This window comes from Engraulis encrasicolus, chromosome 11 (assembly GCF_034702125.1).
Source record: "Engraulis encrasicolus isolate BLACKSEA-1 chromosome 11, IST_EnEncr_1.0, whole genome shotgun sequence".
Lineage (NCBI taxonomy): Eukaryota > Metazoa > Chordata > Actinopteri > Clupeiformes > Engraulidae > Engraulis > Engraulis encrasicolus.
This window is the reverse complement of record NC_085867.1, coordinates 56,159,641-56,183,286: the sequence shown is the minus strand read 5'-3', so window position 1 is coordinate 56,183,286 and position 23,646 is coordinate 56,159,641. Positions and strand designations below refer to the sequence as shown.

Below are 23,646 nucleotides of genomic sequence, written 5' to 3'. Positions count from 1 at the left end.
CTACATTAGTGTGTTCAGAGAATTAAACAGCCTAGTTGGAACCAAATTATATCTGTCTCTTTTACAGTTACAACCACACGGTTAGTCTAGGCCTATTTGTTTGCCTACGAGGATATAGGTGCTTAACTCGAATCTTTGAGGCGTCCGGATTGATTGGATCATTCCGAGGAGGGTACCCGGATTAGAAGGATCACTCGAATCACTTGAGTCACTTAATAAAAAATAATAGGCCTAACAATAATAATAATATATTTTTAAAAACGTTTCTGCCGTTAAGTGGGTATGCACCTCGCCTTTTATGTCCCATTTATCAATTCACTTTGATAAATCAAAGAGTAAGCCAGTTTGATGAACAAAACTGACTTTATGAATCGTAAATTGAAACTCGTGCTGCGATCCGACCCACCTCGATATAGGCATCCTTATGGGCCACTGGTTGGTCTTGGCGATGTTGGCTGAAGCGACATTTCCTTCCCCGCATTCCTCATTGAAAATCACTATTCGCCGTTGTTAATCTGCACGGGCATCATGCTGTCGGGCTGTCTGGTCCATGTCCATCTCGGAAACAGCTGGGGTTAAGTTAAAATGTAGCGAAGGGGGTGTAATGAATTTAACCAGCATTGTGAACTTACAGTCACAAATTTATAGGCCTACATATTTTTTTGGCAACGGTAGGCCTAATTAATTCGACAGCATTGTCAACCTAAACAATCTGCGGGGGTTACCCTCCTGCCCATCTCGCAAAAGCATTTTGAACCATAACACTTAACACTTTCAGGGCAGCGGTAATTTGACAGGATTGTTTGTTAACTTCAACAACAAGGGTGTAGCCTATTGGCTGCCTGTTGGTGAGCAACTTTTTAGGTGAAATGCAATTGAATGTTGGAGCTGGCGGCAGAGGAGAGAGTCCCATGGCGCAGGGAGTCCCTCCCTGTTCCTTAAGATGGGCTTACACTGTGCGAATTTTGCCCCGATTTTGCCCCGATTTGGCACTCGCACGACTTCTTGAGAGTCGGGCCGATTTCTTGCTCAATCGTGAGACTTGCATTGTGCAGTGTACATGGGGTAACGACAAGCGATTTTGCCTCACGATCGTGCAATCGCAAGGTCGCAAGAACATCAAAACTGTTTGAAATTCTGGTCATGGCTTGTGCGTAAATCGCACAATTAAAGCAGTGCTACGACCCGATTTGATACTTCACATGCACAAATGAAAAGGGCCGTGCGATTCGCTGTTGAGTGCGACCTCATCTCCACCTCAGGTGCGCATGTTCCCTCCTCTGCAGACCGGAGAAACATGCCTGTCGCGTCGTACGGTGGAAGCATTTTGCTCGCATCCGACTGTCGGCTCGTGTAGTGTGAGGACGTGAGTCGTGAGTTGTGATCTTTTAAACAGTGAAATTCCATCGTGCAGTGTGAGCAGAAGCTTAAGACCCACAAGTGAAAATATCGCACAGTGTATGCCTGGCTTTACTGAGAATGGCACAGGCACAGTGTGGAATATTCGCCGGTGCTCGGGCAGTAGATTAGGTAGGCCTAATGGCCATGCTGTCGGGCTGTGTGGTCCCTGTCCATCTTGCAAATGTAAGATGTAGCGAAAGGGGTGTGATGAAGTTGACCAGCATTGTGAATTTACAGTTAAAATTCCACATTTTTTTGGCTACGGTAGAAATTCGGCAGCATTGCGAACCTAAACGATCTGCGGGGTCACTGTCCATCTTGCAACAACATTGTGAACTTAAACCCTATATTCCATATTTTTGGCAACGGTAATTAACTCGACAGCATTAGGCGTATCAATAAACTATCTGTGGGCGGTGGTCACTGTCCATCTCGCTGCAGAATTAAGAACTTATACACAATCTCAAATTCCACATTTTTAGCAGTAATTAATTTGACAGGATTGTATGAAATGCCTGCTGATGTGCAACTTTTTAGGTGAGATGCACTTGCAGGCACACCCGAATATTCGCTAGTGCTCAGTGCTCACCGCGGGCCACAGGCACACTGGTGTGGAATATTCGCTGGTGCTCAGTGCTCTCCGCAGGCCACCTCGTGGCAGGCTATGAAATAGCATGCGAACACACAAGGTCCAGGGGACGAACACACACAGCACACAAACCCAGGCGATCACATAACCTCCTTGGCGGAGGTAAAAAGTTAAATCTTAATGGAGTAAATTTTGCAAAAATACTTCTGTAATCACCCAAATGCATGTGGGAAGATGTGTTATGGTCAGGTGAAACTGAGATATGTTTGGCACAAAAACAACACTACATTGCCAAGGTAACACCATGCGTAAAGTGAAGCATGGTGGTGGCAGCAGCATGCTATGTGACTGTTCTTCAGCTGTAACTGGGGCTTAAGTCAGGGAGGCGGGAATTAAGAACAGTTCCACAGGGGGCATTGTAGTGGCACAAAACCTTCTGCCCCCTGTGATGATGCAGATTAACTTTATCATTCAGAACGACAATTACCATAGGCATATGCCAAAAATCAACAAAAAATGGCTTAGAATAAGATTGAGGTTTTGGAAAGACCCAGACAGAGTTCAGACCTGTATGACACGGCACAGCTGTTGGTTGAGCGATCTGAGGAGGACTGGGCAGATGAGATACATTTCGCAATCTGTCAGATTTGGACATCAACTCTGTACCAGCCACTCTCCATCCAAGGGCAGACAGTAGAGCAAGTGGAAGTTTTTTAATGTACCTGGGCACGGAAATGGACACCTCCCTGTCTTTCTCACAGCACGTGGACTCGATGTATAAAAAAGCACAACAACGCCTTCACCTACTCAGGAAACTCAGGACATTTCAAGAAAGCAAGGACATTATCATTCTAGTATACCGTTCCCTCATAGAATCAGTCCTCACCTTCAACATATCCTCCTGGTACAATTTAACTGTCACGCATAGTGAACCAGGCTATACAAATTACTGACTCACCTCAATCCTCCCTATCTGAGCTGTACAGTAGTGCAGTGATCAGGAAAGCTGACCAGATCATAGAGGACCCCTCTCACCCCCTCCATCACTCCTTCCAACTGCTGCCATCGGGTCGACGGTTCAATGTTCCACTGGCGCACAAGAACAGATTCAAGAAATCTTTCATCCCCTCAGCTGTGGCCATACTGAACAAAAGATGAGCTGTCCAGTCTCAGCATGCATGTATTGTCTTGTCTTGTTTTTGCCCTGTTTTGTCAAGTCTTGTCTAATGTCTGTGAGAATCACTGAAGCCACGCTCAAAGACAATTTCCTGTTTCATGTGTAACAGACAATAAAGTTTTATCTAATCTAATCTAATCTAATCTAATTTTGCAAAGATAAGTGGACAAATATTGTCAAATCTATGTTTGCCATGCTGATAGACTCTTACTCAAAAAAGACTGAGTGCTGTAATAGAAGCCAAAGGTGCTGCAACAAGGTATTAGTTTAAGGGTGTGCAAATTTATGCAACCATGTTAATTGAAGTTTTTTATTTTCTATTCTTTCCCTTTAAATCTTTCAGTTTGTTTTTCAATTGCATTGTGCTGGATAATAGTTTAGATTTAAGTGGGAAAAGTTGTGAAATTATTTGTCTTTCTGTCATTTTTAAAAAATGTATAACAAAAACCTGGAATTTGAACAGGGGTGTGTAGACTTTTGGGAGGCACTGTAGGCCTAAAGTGCAGGGGGAAATCCTGGTGTGTAGTGCCAGAGCACATGTTGTCCATTCATAAATTTAAATTGTATGGTCTTGTCTATAAATGGGACAACATGAAATGTGTGTTTCCTCACTAATGATTGAATCTAAAGAGACAAGCAGTAGGCTACTAGTCCATTTGGCCAAAGAGGTTAAAATTATCGTTGCTGTTGGAGCAATACAGTACACTGGAATAGATTGGAGCACGTAGGCTAAGAGCTGCGCAGGGTAATGAAATGAGGCAGAAAATCTTATGTTAGAGTGATGCGTTGTATCAATAAATAATGCAGCACAAAACTTCTTATTATCTAAAGCATTTAAAATGCAATTTGAGACTGTGGTGACGGTGCTTTGACCTTGTCGAAAGTCAGACTGCATTGGATCTAAAATGGAGTTCTCAGTTTAAAAAAGTTTAAGTTGCTCATTTATAAGAGCATTTTTAAGACCTGGGCAAAAACAATTTTAGACCTAGGATGAAAATCTGGCTGTTTTGCAGACTTTCCAATGCCTAAAATGACAGTTTCTGAATTCTAGACTTTTAAAGACTTGTTTAGACCATAGAACATTGGAACAGGGCACCTGACACTCCACATCCAACTTTCCTCATCTTTAGTCCTGGAGGGGCAAGTTGTTGAACACGTTTGAGAAGTTCAAATGCCTTGGAACACAGATTGACCAATGCCTGTCCTTTACCCAACATACAGATGGGGTTTACAAGAATGCACAACAGCGAATGTGTTTCCTGAGGAAACTGAAAACTTTTGATGTCAGTAGAGACATTCTGTCAATATCCTGTCAGTAATATAATAATCATTATCAGTCTCTAGTGGAATTTATAATTACCTTTCGTTTTAACGCCCTGGTTCAGCTTTCCATCGAGTGGATCTAAAGACGAACTGAACAGGATTATCACAGAAACATCTCAAGGAACTGTATATGCAAATAGTGGCTGTGCCTCAAATCACGCACTTGTGCACTTCGGGCACTGTGTTTCAGTGCCTAGGGCGCTCATGCTGAAAATTTCAGTTGAGCCAGTGCACTGAAAGTGCCAGGATGATCCGCTAACAATGGCGGAAAAATGCAGTGCTTGAATGATGGCCACTGCCAACTGAGGAAATGTGGCATTCAGTTCAATAGAAGAGTTTGGTCAATAGTCCCCTAATTCTGTAAGTAATGTTGATGGGACACCAACATTTTCATGCCAACCAAAGTATTGTATGTGTGATTGTTGTCCTTTGGGGTGAAGGAAATGTAAATACAAGCACCAGACGCTGGGCATTGTAAACAGTAGCCAACTGATATTTTGGCGAGCTAATGCCATGCTCAGCCGTCACTTCCAGCTAGGGCACAGTGCATAGTGCTCAAATTTTTCCACGACACTATGCACTAAAGACACAAGTGCGTGATTTGAGACACAGACAGTGAAAAGGAAGACCAACTCCTGGATCCCTCCCACCCACTCCATCCCTGTTTTGAACGCCTTCCTTCAGGCAGAAGATTTAGAGAGCTTCTGGCAAAAAGCCATTTATGGGAAATGCATCATCTCTAATACCAGCCTGATCTCCAAAATTCTGTGCTCCTGGACACGGATGTGAAGGACACGAAATCCGTGTCCAGGAGCACGGATTTCGCCAAAATTCCCACAGCGCTGTGTTAACTCTATCATTAGAAAATACATACCAAATGTTAATCCTAAACAAAATAATGCTATGGTAACTTAAGTTGTGCCCTGACCAAAACATTCCCTAACCTTAACCTGTCATTAAAGACATATTTTTGAGAAATACCTCTTCCAGTTGGTTGATGGGCTATCAAATTCATATAATGAATGAAAGAATACTAGCTGTGCCCAGCAGACCAAAACAATCCCTAACCCTAACCGGTCAGTAAGAAATGTTTTTTTGAGAAGAAATATTTGAAATTAGAAAAATCCTGAGAAAACACAAGACTGTGGAAACATAGAGCTGTGGGAGTATAGAGAGAGCACTTCTGTGTTTCCATCACGGAAAACAATTCCGTGTCAAGGAGCACAGAATTTTGGCAAAATCCGTGCTCCTGGACACAGAGTTTGTGTCCTTAACATCCGTGTCCAGGAGCACAGAATTCTGGAGATCATATTGCAGCCATAATTCAGACAGGGAACCTTTGTTTTTCAAACTCTTCCTCTCTCGCACACACACCCTTCAATCATAGAAAATTGTGCAACATATGAGACAATAAAGCTTTAGAATCTTGAATCTTGAATGTGCAAGTGAAACTTTCACATTTACAAGTTTCAAATTTGCTTTCCTGTTCATGGTGGCAAAGTAGATTTACAAACTATGTGCTTTTGACCATTTTTATTGACACTGGCAAAAGAAGGACAACAATAACATTAATTCAAATGATTTGTTTTAAGACTTTTGTTCAAACCACTTTGCCCTAAATGTATCCAAATTGGCTCACTTACAGTGGTGAATAACATTCCTTAAAATCAGCCTACAGTACAAGTAAGCTTTGTCCAGAGATGACCTTTATCTTCTAAACCTTCAAGAATACATTTCAAAAATAATTTAAACCTGACAAAAGTCTTCCTCCCTTTGGAATCTGTACCAAGTCAAATTTCATAGTTCTTATCCCGTTTTAGTGTCCCAATACTGACCACTAGCCCTTTGAGGAGTAAGGAGTTTTCCCCAGTTCTTCAAGAATTTTACTTGAACATTCTACAACTCCACAAAACTGTGTTAAAAATCCAGCAACGTCCTTATGACATGCTAATGGGAACTTGAAATTGAGCCAAAATTCTTATCATATATATGTGATGGTACTCCTTAAAGAAAAGAATGAAAGTCTTGAGAGTTGAACAGTCATAGTATGTATGACCATCAATAGCCCTCATCTGCCCAGGTCACCTCGTAGTCCGGGTACAGAGCCTTCAGCTTTTCTGTAGAGATGGAGTGCTTCGCTTTGCCAAATCCCTGTTAAAAAATAAAAGAGTAAAGTAGAGCCATTAATGATATAAGCACAACACTGGTACATGACATCAGAATTCAGTAGTTACACCAGTAATTTGACTGTACCAAATGAGGGTTCTTATTTTTATTTTCCTTTTAGCGGACTTCTTAATTCTACCAATAGGCCTAGAACTCTGCTAGAATGGTATGATTAGACAGCCAGTTGATGTGATCACAGTGATGGAGTATATAGAAGTATTATAGAATACAGTTTGTTAAACAAAAGTTGCCACCGAAAAAAGGTCTCTCACACACACACCATTTGTTGTTCGACCTCCTGACCATATTAAGCCAATATTGTGCCCCCTTTATAAAAATATTTGTTACGTTTGTATCTTGTGGTGCCGCCTCACTGGTCAAAAATGGTTGGTACCCTTGGGCACAGTACCACTGGCACTTATGGAAAATCTGGCTCTGCTTTGATTAATAATAATAATAACCATATATGTTTTATTACATTAGTAATATGACATTATTTTGGTATTAGAATATTATTTTATGAGTTATGCCACACATTTGCTGTTGTATTGTTTCAATAAACTTCTGCAATGCTTGGATTTTATTTCCTTTTAGTGGTGCTTCCACGCAGTTCAAGAACCCTTGGGTCTTGAACTCGCCACCTCCTTTGACTTTATTGCACATCTTCAATTCTTATATAAAAAATAAATGTAGTCGGGTCATAATGTGAGGTTCCGTGACCATCGGCAAGAATATTTTGATGATTGATTTGACCTCTATGGACTCTTTAGAAAAGATTTAGCCCCCATGTCCCTCCCAAAAATCCCGGCATTTTTTGCTAGAGAGGCAAATTCAAAATGGCGTCCGGCGCCATCTCTAAGAAATAACTTTTATTCTGAATGACCTACAATCATGCATGAAGACCCTTTCAACCATGAGGATTCCAAATCTGACATTATTTTGATAATACATCTTTGTTTTGACCATGAAATTCAAGATGGCTGCCATCTAGAAAAGTTGTTTTTATCCTTTTTTTTGGCCATGACCCCTCAAAACTCATGGGTTTACTTGTAGGGTGAACTAAGGTAATTTGGGACATCAGCCAAATTGGGACAAATAAGGTTTTGGGTTGTTTTCTTTCTAAATATTAGCAGCCAATCACAAAATGGGATGTAATATTGTTACTGCAACTGTCATGTATAAGGAACAATAATTTTATTTGGTGTTAAGTATCATAAAAGAAATGAGCAAAGGTTTGAAGTGACAGTGGATCCAACACTTGTCAGTTTAGCTAGCTGACATGTCGATTGCGCTATCAGATCATAAGGATATTATGGCTGAATTAGTGATTATATGGTACAAAATATGATTGAAATATATGTTGTTTTACTAAAGGTTTAACTCAATATCAAAACATTTACACATTTGTCTTTACTTTATTAAGGAGACATACTTTTAGTAAGCATAGTGGAGTGAGCTAATTTGGGACAATATTTTAAGCTAAAATGGGACAGTTTTCTCATAGCAAAAGAATGGGCTTCTGTTAGCTGTTAGCATAACATATTAGCACGCCATAGGCCTGTATTGTAATATGCATCCCACATGCTAATGGCCATGGCCACAGTCACACATGCCATACTCCTTCAATATTCTCTTGAAATGGAAATGTTTGCAGGGATGTTATATCATTTTTTAAATAGTTAAGATCCTAGTCTACTGTTAACAAGAGAAAAACGATATTATTCTTCAGTTTGTGCAAAAATAATGATAATCAAACAGACTGTCCCATTTTACATTAAAGGGTGTCCCAAATTGCCATAGCATTTTCTCACAACGAAGTTGGTGTCTCACTGTCTTTAAATGTTAATATATTATAAAATATCATACTTCAAAAACGAATTCCTACATGGAAATGTACCCAAGACCCATATGAAGACATACAATTACTAAATGTTGGTGTATTTTAAACTTAAAGTGGGTTTTTTTTGCGATCTACCAAAAGTGTCCCAATTTACCATAGTTCACCCTATAAAAAGTGTCTTCATGACTTTCCACGGCAAACCTTTTGAGTGTTTATGTGTTTTTTTTTTTTTGCTAGGCTGTGTATAGCCTTTAGGCCTAATTCAATTATAGTGTATTATAATTTCAAACAATCGTCTAGCTCGATTTATCTTACCATTGAGTATCCATACACGTGGATCTTTTTGGCCGCACTATCATGTTTGATCCTGCCTCCTCCCATACACTCGCAGTCCACGCCACCTGCTCGTTCAAGGTCCCCCGATACTTTGTCATAGATGTCCGCTAAGAGAAAACATCGGTGTATCGGCGTGAATCAACTGTATGGACAGGGGGGCACATACCGGTATTACCCAATTCCTACACGTTTGTTTCAACAATGCACTGACCCGTACAACATATTGAGATAAGCCTATGTGAATGCCAGAATTTACAAAGCTGGAAACGCAACATGCTAATCAAATCAATTACTTGTGTGTGCAGAATTGTCAGCTACTGGGAACTCTTTCAAAAAGCTGCAGCAGCTGCCTACATGTGGACTACTTGAATGACATTCCGTACCGTGGTATTCGGCCCAGGCATAGCCTCGAACAATATCTTTACTTATCGAATCGTCGTCTGTACTGTGTACTCGAATGAGCACGTACTTAAACACTCCGTTTGGATCAATATCTGCATCGGGAATATTGGCAAGCTTCGCTGAAGCCATGTTGAGAAACGCAGAAAACCAGAGAAATCAGAGCGAAAACCATATGAAAATAGGCAGCGTGAACATAGCAATTTTCAAACCGGATACAGAAAGACTGTTGGGAAGAGCGACTACTTTTCGGAGGTTTCAAAATAAAAGTTTCCCCGAGATCTAGGCAAAACATTCCACGCTGTCTTCAATTTTATACCCTCCATTTTTACCCTTTTTAATGGCATATAATCATTGGGACGGGGCCTATCAGTAATAGCCCATAATAAGGTGCCCAAGCCCTGATGAATTTGGATGGAGAATTCTTTGATTTAGGCCTATTGATTTATAGTCTAGGCAGGATTTCTAAAAAGGTGCTTATTTAAGGTCCTGAAGGCAAATCATGTTAATTTTCGGCATAGGCCTACAACTGATTTAGGGGTATTCGAGGGTGCTGAATACAAATGCCAAATGCAAAAATGTACCGAAATGCCTCATACGGGCAAAATCCAATATGGCCGCCACCACCATGTTAAAATCATGCAATCCCTTTTCTTTTGGACTAAACAAGGTATAAATTAGAAAAAAAAACCTCATTTTTATGTATTATCAGATTTAAGAGCAGATTGGAAGAAAATACTTATGTCATTGGCTGGCTGCCATTTTAAAAGCAGAGAGCCTCATATTGTCAGCGATTTTTAACAGTTTTACTCATCTTTCAAGATCCACAGAAAATAATGCTCTATGTCTCTGTGAATACAAATACTAAAGAAAACTGCTCTGAACTGTCTACTTTCACCTAAAAAAAAGGAAGTTTGTGTCTACCTTTTCACATTCTTTAGTTATGGGCAGTAGAACATAGGATGATGCCACCAAAAAGCACTGATTTTTGACGGCCAAATAGGCTACTACACTACTCTCTGCCCATATTTTTGCTTTAAGACAAGCATGAAAACGGGTCAGGGGTGAAAAAGGTGAGAAAGGTACGGCGTGGCACGGAGCGGCGCGTGTAGGGTGACCAGACGTCCCGGTTTGACCGGGACAGTCCCGGTTTGGAGTTGTCTGTCCCAGGTCCCGAGCGAACCCTCTCGGGACACAAATATGTCCCGGTTTTGGCCACCCACTACATTGCGCCATGTCTATCAGGGTAAATATATGGAAAAGTTTACATGTTTGCCTGCCACAATTAATGGCAGCCAGCGCTTGTATAGAAAGTCTGAAGGAGTCAGTTGCGATTTGTCATTCCTCCCTCTAAAATTGATTAGAATGCAGGAAATTGCATCTGAAAAATACAAATTTTCCTGGGGGAGGACCCCCAGACCCGCCCGCCAAATATTGTCCTTCAGTCACGCACGAAGTGTCCCGGTTTCAGACTACAAAAATCTGGTCACCCTAGGCGCGTGTGCTGCAGCGGTGCGCGCGAATGTGTGGTGTGCAGTGGCGTTTTTGGGGGATTGTGTTGTATAAGAGTCATTCTAGGGGGGTCTGGGGGCATGGTCTCCCATGAGAGAAAATTTAGCTAAACCCATCTTACACGAATTTTGAGCATACTGTAGCAGCCCAGGGACAGTGGACATAAGAACTGCCAACCACTTTACCTACTTCATGATTGTCATGCTGTCATGTCTGATGAGGGGGACAGATAGATAGATAGATAGATAGATAGATAGATAGATAGATAGATAGATAGATAGATAGATAGATAGATAGATAGATAGATAGATATGTAGTATCCTGAGTAATTTAATATGTAGTACTACCCCCACGCCACAAGAGGGATAACCTACCCATTGTCACCTATAGAATATATATAGACCGGAACATAATGTAACTGATTAGTCATGGATTAGACATTAGACAGACAAGACACATGTTGTATAGTTGTGCTAGTGTGTACAATAAAGAAGCATAAAAGGACATGCTTTGGATGGACATTATGATTTATAATTATTAGTACACGTTATCACATATTGGCGACGAGGATATCTGGAAGAAAATGACAAGCGCTTGACAGAGGATGACGGTGGATTGAACGAGTGGCGAAGGAAAGTCGAAAGGTGCTAACAAAAGGGTGGACACAGGACCGGAGCACGTGAAACGAAGATGAATGTGACGGTAGGGAATCTGTCAGCATTTGACTCGAAGGAGCAGACTTGGGAAGAGTACTGCGAGATTCTGGATCAGTTTTTCGAAGCTATTGGCATTGATGATGGAGATAAGCAAAGAGCTGTCCTCATTAGCGTTGTGGGACCAGCCACATACAAGCTCATACGGAACTTGGTGAGTCCAGATAAGCCCAGCACGAAAACGTATGCCCAGATAGTAACCCTAATGAAAGACCACTTTGATCCCAAGCCAAGCGAGATTGTACAGAGATACAAATTTGACTCTCGTGTCCGTCAGCCTAGTGAAATTGTGAGTGCTTACGTAGCCGAGCTGAGACGACTTGCTCATGATTGTAACTTTGGCACTACACTGCAGCAAATGTTACGAGATCGCCTCGTTTGCGGCATCAAGGATGATCGGATTCAAAGGCGTTTATTGTCCGAACCAGATTTAACGTTCGAGAAGGCATTCGAAATGGCCGTAGCCTCCGAGACCGCCAGTAAAAATGTGCAAGACCTTCACGCCAAAGCACCGTTGGCTTGCAACAGCGTGAAAACGGAGGGAAAGGAGAGAAAGGGTGATTGGAAAAAGAAAGAGTGCTACAGATGCCACGGAAAGCAACACAGTGCTGCCGAGTGTAAATTTAAAGAAGCAAAGTGTCACGCTTGTGGAAAAGTAGGGCACATCGCCAAAGCTTGTCGAAATAAAAATAAAGGGAGCTCGCGCACAGATGAAAAGAAACCAATCAGAGAAGAGCGGCGTGCACGCCCACAGAAAGCACACAAGGTGCGTGAGAGGGAAAAGGATGATAGTTCATCAGAGCAAGAAGAAACATACTTGTTAGCTTGCATTAAAACAGAAACCTCAATCAGGAGAGTTAAGCCATTTGAAGTTAAAATGGAAGTGAACAGGAAGAAAGTAAACTTTGAGATTGACACTGGATGTAATGTGAGTGTAATGAATGAAACAAAATTCAATGAAATGTGGGAAGAGAACAAGCGCCCACAACTGAAAGAAACCAAGCTTACACTGAAATCTTACACTGGAGAGAAAATTAAAGTTGTAGGAGTAGCAGATGTGGAAGTGATCTATGGCCAGCAAGTGAAAACATTGCCCCTAGTGGTAGTGAAGGGTACTGGACCTAGTTTGCTAGGAAGAGCATGGCTGGAAACACTGAAGCTGAAGTGGGATGAAATCAAACGTGTGAGAACAGAGACACAAGGGCTACAGCAAGTACTTTCAAAGCATGAAGATGTTTTTAAAGAAGAGCTAGGCATGTTAAAAGGCATGAAAGCAACAATTCGAGTGTCAGCTGAAGCTAGTCCCAAGTTCTACAGACCCCGCTCAGTTCCGTATGCCATGAGAGCAAAAGTTGAAGAGGAGCTCGTGAGACTGCAGAGAGAGGGCATCATAACACCAGTAAAGTATGCTGAGTGGGCTGCACCCATCGTACCTGTCCTGAAGCCGGATGGCTCTGTCAGGATCTGCGGCGATTATAAATTAACAGTCAACAATGCCTCATCTCTAGAGCAATACCCCATTCCCCGAGTGGAAGATTTGTTTAATACACTAGCAGGAGGGAAACAGTATTCCAAGCTAGATTTAAGTCATGCTTATCAGCAGATTGTGATGGATGAAGAGTCCAAGAAATACTTAACAGTTAACACACATTGTGGCCTGTTCACCTACAATAGGCTTGCCTTTGGAGTGTCATCTGCTCCAGCAATTTTCCAGAGAACCATGGAAAGCTTGCTACAGGGCTTGCCTAGAGTATCGGTGTATTTAGATGACATCCTTTTGACTGGGAAAGATGAAGCTGAGCATCTAAGCACGCTGGACGAGGTACTGAGGAGATTGAAGGAAGCCGGATTGCGACTTCACAGACGCAAGTGTGCATTCCTAAGGAACGAGGTGGAGTACTTAGGTCACATTATCAATGCGGAAGGCCCGCACCCAGTGCAAAGCAAGGTGAGAGCGATTGAAGAGGCTCCACAGCCAACCACAGTGACTGAATTGAAAGCCTACCTTGGTCTACTGAATTACTATAACAAGTTTCTCCCTAACCTAGCCACACGCTTAGCTCCGCTCCACCAGTTACTGAGAAAAGAGTCCCAGTGGACCTGGAACAAAGAGCAGGAGGATGCTTTTCGATTGTCAAAGCAGATGCTGAAATCAGCCAAAGTCCTGAGTCACTACTCAGCAGACAGAGAGTTGGTACTGGCATGCGACGCCTCACCATACGGAGTAGGTGCCGTATTGTCCCACATCATGGAAGATGGCAGTGAGAAACCCCTAGGTTTTATGTCACGCACGCTGACACCAGCCGAGAAGCGATACTCGCAACTGGATAAAGAGGGCTTAGCCATCATGTTCGGAATAAAAAGATTCCACAAATACATCTACGGACGAATGTTCACAATCAGCACTGACCACAAACCGCTGATACTTTTCCATGAGAAGAAGCCAGTTCCTCAAATGTGTTCGCCGAGAGTGCAACGTTGGGCAACCCTGCTACGAGCGTATGAATACAAAATCCTTTACAAACCAGGAAAAGACCATGGAAACGCAGATGGACTGAGCAGGTTGCCTCTGCCACACACAGAGGAAGAGGATGACAACGAACAAGTCCTTATGTTGGATGTGATGGAAGATCCGCCTATCACCACAGCTCAGGTGAAACAGTGGACAGCCAAAGACCAGACACTGTCACAAGTGTTACTCTGGTGCCTGAAAGGATGGCCAAAGGTGGTGGATACAGAATTCAGACCCTACAGTAAGAGAAAGCTAGAACTGAGTGTGAAAGATGGATGTGTTCTATGGGGGTCGAGAGTTGTGATTCCGAAGAAAGGAAGGAAAATCATACTGAAACAACTGCATTCCACACACCCAGGCATGTCCAGGATGAAAGGCTTAGCACGCTCATACGTGTGGTGGCCAGGAATGGATTCTGAAGTTGAGGGGGAAGTTCAGTCCTGCCTCACCTGCGGAGAAAACATGAAGTGTCCTGCAGGGGCGCCGCTTCATCCTTGGGAGTGGCCTGAAACGCCCTGGAGCAGACTGCATATCGATTATGCAGGTCCCTTCCTTGGAAAGATGTTCCTGATCATTGTCGATGCACATTCCAAATGGATTGATGTATACCAAACAAACAGTGCAAAAAGCTGAGACAGTGCTTTAGCATACATGGTCTACCCCAGACTTTAGTATCTGACAACGGAACATGCTTTACAAGCCAAGAGTTTGAGACATTCCTGAAACAGAATGGAATACAGCACAAAACATCCGCACCCTTCCACCCCGCCTCCAACGGTCTCGCGGAAAGAGCTGTTCAGACATTCAAACAGGGAATCAAGAAAATTAAAGGAGATACACTGGAAACAAAAATAGCCAGATTTCTGTTCAACTACAGAATTACACCACAAAGTACAACTGGCTTGTCTCCCGCTGAAATGCTCATGCAGAGAAGACTTTGTTCCACACTTGATCTTCTGCTGCCTGATGTGAAGTCAAAGATTCGTAAGAAACAACTCAAACAAAAAGAACATCATGACGCACACAGCAAGTGGAGAAGTTTCGCATCTGGAGATGATGTATACGTGCGTAACTACAGCCATGGTCCCAAGTGGATACCAGCAGTAGTCGATGAGAACACTGGACCTGTATCCTATACAGTACAGACAGGAGATGGACGCGTGATGAGACGTCACGTCGACCAGATTCGCCAGCGTCACGCATCATCAACTGACATGTCCAGTCCTGAGGAGAGAGGAGAGCCTGACAGCATGCAGTTGCCAGCGCCAGCAGTGGAGTTCGTGCCTGCAGACCCGGTCGTTCCAACTTCAGTAGGAGGGGAAGTGACTGAGCAGCCTGCTGAGTCAGCCCAGGTTCCTCCTCCAGCTGAACATTTGCCAGAGACAGGAGTTAAACAGACACCTGTGCTGCGTAGATCTGCGCGCACCAGACAGGCTCCTGCTCATCTGAGAGACTTTACAAGTTAGAAGTGTAATCCCTCAAGAAAGAGTCAGAATACGCTCTGGGATATACACTGGAAGGCTTGGCAGTCTACCCAACCTTCCTAGTTAGAAAAGAAAAAAAAAGACATTGTAAACAAACATTGCCTTAAGAGTTATTTGAGTTGATTTATCATTTTACTGTAAAAGAAGTAAAGTAACAGAGTTTAGTTATTTTAAGAAATTCTAAGTTGTTATTGAGATTGAGTATATATGTAATTTCACTGTTATAGCCAAAGTAAGGTTAATGTGAAGGTGACATAGTAATAGTGTTATAGTTTAATTTCACTGAAGTGCTTTAAACTTAAGAGGGGAGGGATGTAGTATCCTGAGTAATTTAATATGTAGTACTACCCCCACGCCACAAGAGGGATAACCTACCCATTGTCACCTATAGAATATATATAGACCGGAACATAAGGTAACTGATTAGTCATGGATTAGACATTAGACAGACAAGACACATGTTGTATAGTTGTGCTAGTGTGTACAATAAAGAAGCATAAAAGGACATGCTTTGGATGGACATTATGATTTATAATTATTAGTACACGTTATCACAGATAGATAGATAGATAGATAGATAGATAGATAGATAGATAGATAGATAGATAGATAGATAGATAGATAGATAGATAGATAGATAGATAGATAGATAGATAGATAGATAGATAGATAGATAGATAAAATGGGTTTTGGTTCTCAGCCTTTTAAAAAAATAAATTCCCCCTTGACCTCATCAAAACCCTGCCAATGCCCCCCTTAAAAATAAACTAGACTAATGCCCCCCAATGGCAACTAAGCCACCTTCTCTCAACACTATCCAATGTCCCCTCAACGCTTGCCTGGTTGTGATCTCGTTTGAACAGTTAATCATCATATTTCAGACAACTTGTAATACAAAAAATCTTTGTCACAGTTTGGATGAACTACTGAAATTTTAGTCCATTCACCTAGGGCCTTATTTATAACGGGTGCGTACGCACAAAAGACTGCGCACGCCAAGTTCACCGCAAGGTTTGCTATTTATAGAAAAAGAACTTGGCGGTAAACATGCATAGCTCCACGCAAAGTTTGACCCATGCGTAGGCACTAAACAAAAGACCAAACGCGGAAAGCGCGACCTCGGGAGGTAGCTGGAAGAACGACCCGAAATTGGTTGAAGAAAAAAATCGAAGGTCACGTGTCACGATAGCCACTTTAACAATAGCCCCGTACGACTTTGTTGCTGTCGACCAACGTTGACGGAAGCACGTGAGCGAGAACTTGTTGTCACGATATGGGTGTTATTAAATACAGCGCATTTGCAGTCGGCCACAAATATGAACGAGACGATGAGCTCGCACCGGTTTGCTCTACTAACACACCACGTGTGAGGAGTGGGGGGCAGAAGGACAGGACAGGCAGTGAGGAGGAGCTGAAGTGGGGACCTGCGCAAACTTGTGTAGAGGTGTGAGACAGGACCCATATACACACCTGAGTGAGTTGTTGACCAACCAGTTCATTGGCGCGTGACCTCGGAGGCAGTCCGCCGACGAGCGTTGAAGGGGATAAGCAACTGCAGAGGTTGCAAGATCTGACTGCAGCCGCATTCATCCCGCGATAGTTTTACACCATGTGACATGTCACCTCGTCAACGCAACGTCGACGAAATTTCGAAGTTTGACAGGAAATCTAACCGTCATGCAGCATTTTCATCCAGGATGCATTGCTGTCTGCATGCGCATGTCTGCGTTGATGTCATGTCGAATGTAGGCCTACTTATTAGGTGCGATCGAGTTCACGTCAACGCATACATGCGCATCTAGACAGCAATGCACCCTGGATGAAAATGCTGCATGATTTCCTGTCAAACTTCGAAATTTCGTTGACGTTGCGTTGACGAGGTGACATGTCACATGGTGTCAAACTATCGGGATGAATGCGGCTGCAGTCAGATCTTGCAACCTCTGCAGTTGCTTATCCCCTTCAACGCTCTCTTTCGACTCTGAGAGTCCTTCCATGTTTCTCTCGCAGCTTGGCCATCAGCAAGCTGGTGTCCGCTGTGGTGTCGTTCGCTAGAGGGGGGCAACCACCATCCTTCCCAAGCACAAACAAAAAACTAAAACTATGAGCTCTACCTAAGCAACAGCTGTGTCCAGCAGGTCATCCATATCCGACTATGTCAAATGTAACTGAGTTGAGGTACACTGATGAACAGTATTACTACACAGATCAAAAAAGGTGACTGCACCAGTCTCATTGTAGAGTGAGACAACCCTGGAGTCATGTTCACAAACAATTTCCCCAACAGAATTCAGAATTCAGAATGACCTTGAGGACACAGCTGTTTCAACACATTCTTCTTTATTTTCTCTTTTCTTGATCAATACTTAGTTTAGTTTATTTAGTTTAGTTCAGCAGGGACCATGCACAATAGGCATTGTTTACAGAAGTAAAAAGATGGCTTGTGCCCGATTATAGCTATACCTAATTTCCATCCGCAGTCCCTGGACAGGTAAAAAAAAATAATTAAAATACAGTACATGAACAAATAAGCACATCCATAGGCCATGGGTTCATAGCCCCAAACAACACATACTATACATACACATACACATACACCTACACACACACACCCACACACACATTAAAATGGCATACAGTTATGAGTCATATGTTGATTAAAAAAACATATGATTAGTGTTGACAAGACTGGTTGGTTAATATCCATTTGTTCACACCCCTTGAGAAGGCCTGATAATCAGTAATACTTTTTAGGTCACTGGGTAGGCTATTCCATGTTTTGGTTGCCCTGAAAGAGAAGGCTGATTGAGCAAAAGCAGTTCGTCGGACTGGGAGACTACAATCACCCCTAATGGTGGATGTTGACGTTCTGCTCATCTGTTCAGAGCAGGGCTGAACAAATGTTCTTAGAGGTGGGGTGCTGCATTGTGAATGATTTTATGAATTAGCCGCAGATCAGATAATTGTATGATGTTTTCAAAGCTGAGCATGTTATACTTGCCCAGTATGGGACAATGGTGGTACTGAAAAGATCTTCTATCTAAGACCTGCAGGGCCTGCTTGTACAGTGAATCAATGGACTTTAAGACAGTCTTGTTGGCCTGGGACCAGCTTGATAAACAATAATGCAAGTGGGACATAATCATAGCATTGACATAAGTCACAGCAGCATCGATACTCAGTGAAATACAAATATGTTTAAAATTGGATATGCTATAAGCTTACTTTACAGTATATACAGCATATGCTATACTTTATAGTATTACCCAGCATTACCCACCCTTAAAAGGCATATCAGAGGACGGGCAAGATAGTAACTCAGTTTCACAAGTGTTACTGACACAGCTATGGCTTACATAGAGAGCCATTCACAATTCCATACCCAGAGTGTAATTCCATACACAGAGCCATTCACAATTCCAATACCATCATTAAGTTTGCTGACGACACTACGGTAATTGGCTGCATCACAAATGGAGATGAGTCAGCCTACAGGGCTGAGGTGGCGGCATTGTCAACCTGGTGTGTGGATAACAATCTACTCCTGAATGTCAGCAAAACAAAGGAGTTGATCGTGGATTTCCGGAGGACACAACACCAGCCACACCAGCCAATTTACATTGCTGATACTGCAGTGGAGAGGGTTAAGAGCTATAAATTCCTAGGAGTCAACATCAAAGAGGATCTCAGCTGGTCTCATCACATCAATTGCATCTCTAAGACGGCTAGACAGCGACTGTTTTTTCTGAGACGGCTGCACAGATATGGAATGGAGAGTAGGATACTGGCCAACTTCTATCGCTGTACAATAGAAAGCATATTAACTGGTAATTTCACAGCCTGGTATGGTAACACCACTGCCCAAGACAGGAGAGACCTCCAGCGAGTCATCAAATCTGCTCAACGGACAATCAAAGCAGATCTACCCAACATCCAGGATCTCTACAATCAGCGGTGTCTGAGGAGGGCGAAAACGAATTATAGCTGATCCGCACCACCCCAGCTACACACACTTCACCCTTCTACCATCTGCCCGGAGATACAGGTGCTTACGTGCTCACACCAGCCGACTCAGGGGCAGCTTCTTCCCTCAGTGTATCAGACTGTTGAATTCAAAAACACAGACATAGGAAGGAATTCACTCATCACATCTCCCCTTTCTCCAACCTGACAATTTTTTATTTATTTTTTGCAGCTTTCAACTTTTTCAACTTTTTAAATATATATATTTTTCCTACTTTTTTGCCTTTTTAAAATTCTTTTTTACCTTTTTTGGGACTACCAGAGCAGGGAAGCTTTTCATTGTATATATATGTTTCATATATATACACATGACAATAAAATATCTTGTATCTTGTATCTTGTACATCACAGACTGAACTAGTACAGACCGTGTCAGGCAGGGGAGCGTACCTATGTTCCCCAGGTCCTATGTTCCACGGGTCCTATGTTCCCGTGTCTTTGTATGGGACCGGGGAACTTAGGATTCTTTTTCTAAAAAAGGGTTCTATTTAAGGATAGACCGATATATATATCGGTATCGGTATCGGTATCGGTATCGGGCTGATATTTGCATTTTTTAAGTGTATCCATATCGGCCGATATGCTTGTGGTTTTGGCCGATACGCAATATTTATTATTTTATGTCATTCTGGGTTTTTTTTTAAAGCACCAAGACACTTTATTTTTTTATTATTTGATTGTTAGACATTACTTGATTGTTAGAGTGGGCGTTTAAATGTTACAAGTTCTACCTCAATTTGATAATGTTAAAGGAATGTTTATTTTTAACTTGAGACCTGGAATATTTGTCATTTCTTAACCTTTTTTTAAACCCATATCGGCTCCAAATATCGGGTATCGGAAATCGGGTATCGGCCAAGGGTGATGAAAAAAAAAATCGGTATCACATCGGCCATTAAAAAACCTGTATCGGTCGACCCCTAGTTCTATGTTCCTCGCATTGTATGTTTCCGAGTTTTCAAATTGTGCCCTTCCCAAAACCATCTCTAAACCTAACCTGTCAGTAATGCAATGTTTCTGACTTGTAAATTTGTGCCCTGACCAAAACTATCCCTAAACCTAACCTGTCAGAGGTGCAACAACAACCTGCACTTTGCCATGTGGCAGCAGTCTAAGCAGCGGGGAACATAGAACCCATTTTTGAAAAAAGAATCCTAAGTTCCCCGGTTGCGGGGAACATAGGACCCGGGGAACATAGGGATGACCCCAGCCAATCAGGCCACTGTTACACCAGGGAAGTTACCATGCCAGCCTCAATAGAACAACCATGCTACAGGCCTACACCGTTCACTACTCGAGGCACCAGTCACCCACTCCTTGTTGCCAATGAGTGACTGAGTGGAACCAGGAGTGAGTCAATACAAGGCAACTACAGTGCAACCCGCCTCACTAAAGAGCTTGTATGGTCAACACAATAAAAGAAACAAAGCCCTGCATGGGAAAGACGGTGGTGTCCTGTCCCCCACCACCCCCAATGGAATGTCCCACTCAACACACTGTTGAACGTGTCTCCGACCTGAGGGTGCAACAGAGCGGGCTAGGAATTCAGGCACGTCTCCCCGTTGTAGCCAGATCCAATGGGATGCTTCACTCAGGCCTACAGATCAGGCACACTACAAAGGACCGCAACGGCCAGGGGGTCCTCACATCACCCCACAGCAGCAACACCAAACCGGCCAGATAACACCAGCAAGCCCAGGTGAGTCCAGACCTGGCGTCTCGCTTTCACAACTATTTACTGAAATGTACATGAATACTCTGCACTGTCCCTGCCAACCCACAGGCAAGTCATGCCAATCGGAGAAGAATGTGTAAAGTCAGATTCACAGTACAATTGTTCTGGTGAAATCAACTAATTTTTATCCCTAAGTTCAAATTTCATATCAAATTTCAAATACTATTTGGAGACTCCAAATTGACACATTTGGAGACGTATAGGTATGTTAGTGGAAAAATTGCAATAACTTTTAAATGCAACAACACTCATGGATCAGCAAGAGCTCTTTGGAATGGCCACACTTTGGGAGGTTAGATTGCACTGTTAGAATACTCTCAAAACACTGATGTTCTGAAAAACCTGAATGAAAAGGCAAAAAAGGAAAAAAATGCTCGCAAACTCAATTTACGTACTTTAGATATACACATTTCTGTCATTATTGTAAGCGACTTTTAAGTGTATATACTGTGTATAGTCCATGACAAGGGACATTTGAGTGCATGGAAAGTCTCAAGTTTGAGAAGAACAGTGTAAGCTTAATGAGTGACCTGAATAGATATCTTTCAGACAGTCACTCCCCTTTGACTCAAGGCTAACCAGATACATATGTATTCTGCTACTTGTGAGAGCAACAACAGAGACATCTGTGTTCAAAAGGAAGGCACTCTGGGTAATAAGATTACATAGTTAATGTATCCTACAAAAAACTTGATGTAGGCCTATTGAAAACAACTGATTATAAAAAGCATGCAAACTCATATAGTTGTCCTGCCACTGGTTACAACAATCTCTCACTGGCTTGATTTGGTGAAAACAACTGATTAACCATATATTTACCTCCGCCAAGAACGTTATGTTTTCGGTCGCCTTCGTTTGTCTGTCTGTCTGTCTGTCTGTTTGTGAAAGCCCAAGGGAAACTCCAATTCCCGTTGTCATTGTGACACAGCACACAAGTGAACACTGCACACGACAAAATTGCATTTATGCCTCACCGTGCAAGGGGGCAGCCCTCAGTGGCGCCCCAAGGGAGCAGTGCGGCGGGACGGTACCATGCTCAGGGTACGCCCTAACCGCTTACCCATGACATACGTAATGTCAGCAGGATAACTCAAAAAGTCATGAATGGATTTGCATGAAATTTTGTGGTGTTGTTGGAAACAACAAGGATTTTTAAAAGACTCTTCACCATTGTGGGATAGGGTGAATTTTGACATGTGAGTCCACAAAAAGAAGGCAGAAAGACTTGAAAAAATAGGGCGTAAGTTACATAGTAACTATGATCAAACAGCTTCCTTGGCAGAGGTTGTAATGCAATTATGGTGTAAGGTTGTTTTTTAGCAGTTGGGCTTTACCCCTTAGTTCCAGTGAAGGAACTTTGAGTAGCCTACTTCAAGATACCAAAACATTTTGGACAGTTCCATGCTCCCAACCTCATGGGAACATGACTGTGCACCAGTGCACAAAGCAAGGTCCATGAAGAAATGACAGAGTCTGGTATAGGCATGATGGGTCTGGATGAACTTGAATGGCCTGCACAGAGTCAAGGGTGGATTGTCCCTAAGGGCCAGCGGCACAATGTCCAACCATTTTAGAGTAGTGAGGGGGCACCACAAGCTTAACAAATATTGTTCATAAAGGGGACACCAGAGAGTGCCTGAGGACACCACATCCTCCTGTGGACCCATGGAAGATCTTTGGGATGAATTAGAGCGGTGGCCGAGAGCCACCAATTCAATTTTGGAAAAATGGTCACAAATTCCTATAACACATACTTGTGGACAGCCTTCAGATGAGCTGAAGCTGTAGCTGCAAAAGAGACAATCATAAACCCTGTGGGTTGAATGGGATGGAACTCAGACTATGTGAGTCAAGGCAGGTGAGCGGATAGGCCTACCTTTGATAATATAGTGCAGGGGTCCCCAAACAAAGGCCCGGGGGCCGGATGCAGCCCGCCAGGCCCCTTTGGGGCCCTCCACCTCTGCATCTCACCATTTGAACTGGCCCAAAGACGCAATCCTCACAGAAAAAAATATCAAATATATATTTTAAATATTTTATTTTGTTTATCAACAGGCCTTCCTACAGTTTAATTTTCACTAACTTAATGTGAATCACCAGAAGTTTCTTGTCTTGATGTACTCACTCAATTCTTTTGCAAATCACTATGAGCTATTTTGTGCTAGAAATTATGAATGAAGGAAGCGAAGGACAGCACTCTTCAGATTGCTCTCTGTTTATTCGACTACGAACGTTTCAGGCAGAGCCCTTCTTCAGCGTGTAATGGCGATTGCCATGCTAGAAATTATGGCTATAATAGGCATTGGCCTAGTATACAGCCCAAATGATTGATCCCGGCCCCTGATCACAGTCAGGAACGATGATGTGGCCCCCAGAGAAAAAAGTTTGGGGACCCCTGATATAGTGTATGCAATGGCTATTTCCCTGTTACTGGGT

The 23,646-nt window shown here is 42.6% G+C and overlaps 1 protein-coding gene and 1 pseudogene across 1 annotated transcript; one reads left to right on the top strand and one right to left on the bottom strand.

The window, feature by feature from the left end:
* Positions 1–6,008: 6,008 nt before the first annotated feature.
* Positions 6,009–9,519, bottom strand: phpt1 (phosphohistidine phosphatase 1). Its single transcript, XM_063211044.1, has 3 exons — positions 9,216–9,519; positions 8,812–8,939; positions 6,009–6,641 (listed from the first exon to the last, which is right to left on the bottom strand). The coding sequence occupies exons 1-3, from the start codon at positions 9,361–9,363 to the stop codon at positions 6,549–6,551; spliced, it is 369 nt and encodes a 122-aa protein (XP_063067114.1). The 5' UTR covers positions 9,364–9,519; the 3' UTR covers positions 6,009–6,548.
* Positions 9,520–11,433: 1,914 nt separating this feature from the next.
* On the top strand, positions 11,434–15,434 carry LOC134457809 (uncharacterized protein K02A2.6-like; annotated as a pseudogene).
* The last annotated feature ends 8,212 nt before the right edge of the window (positions 15,435–23,646 follow it).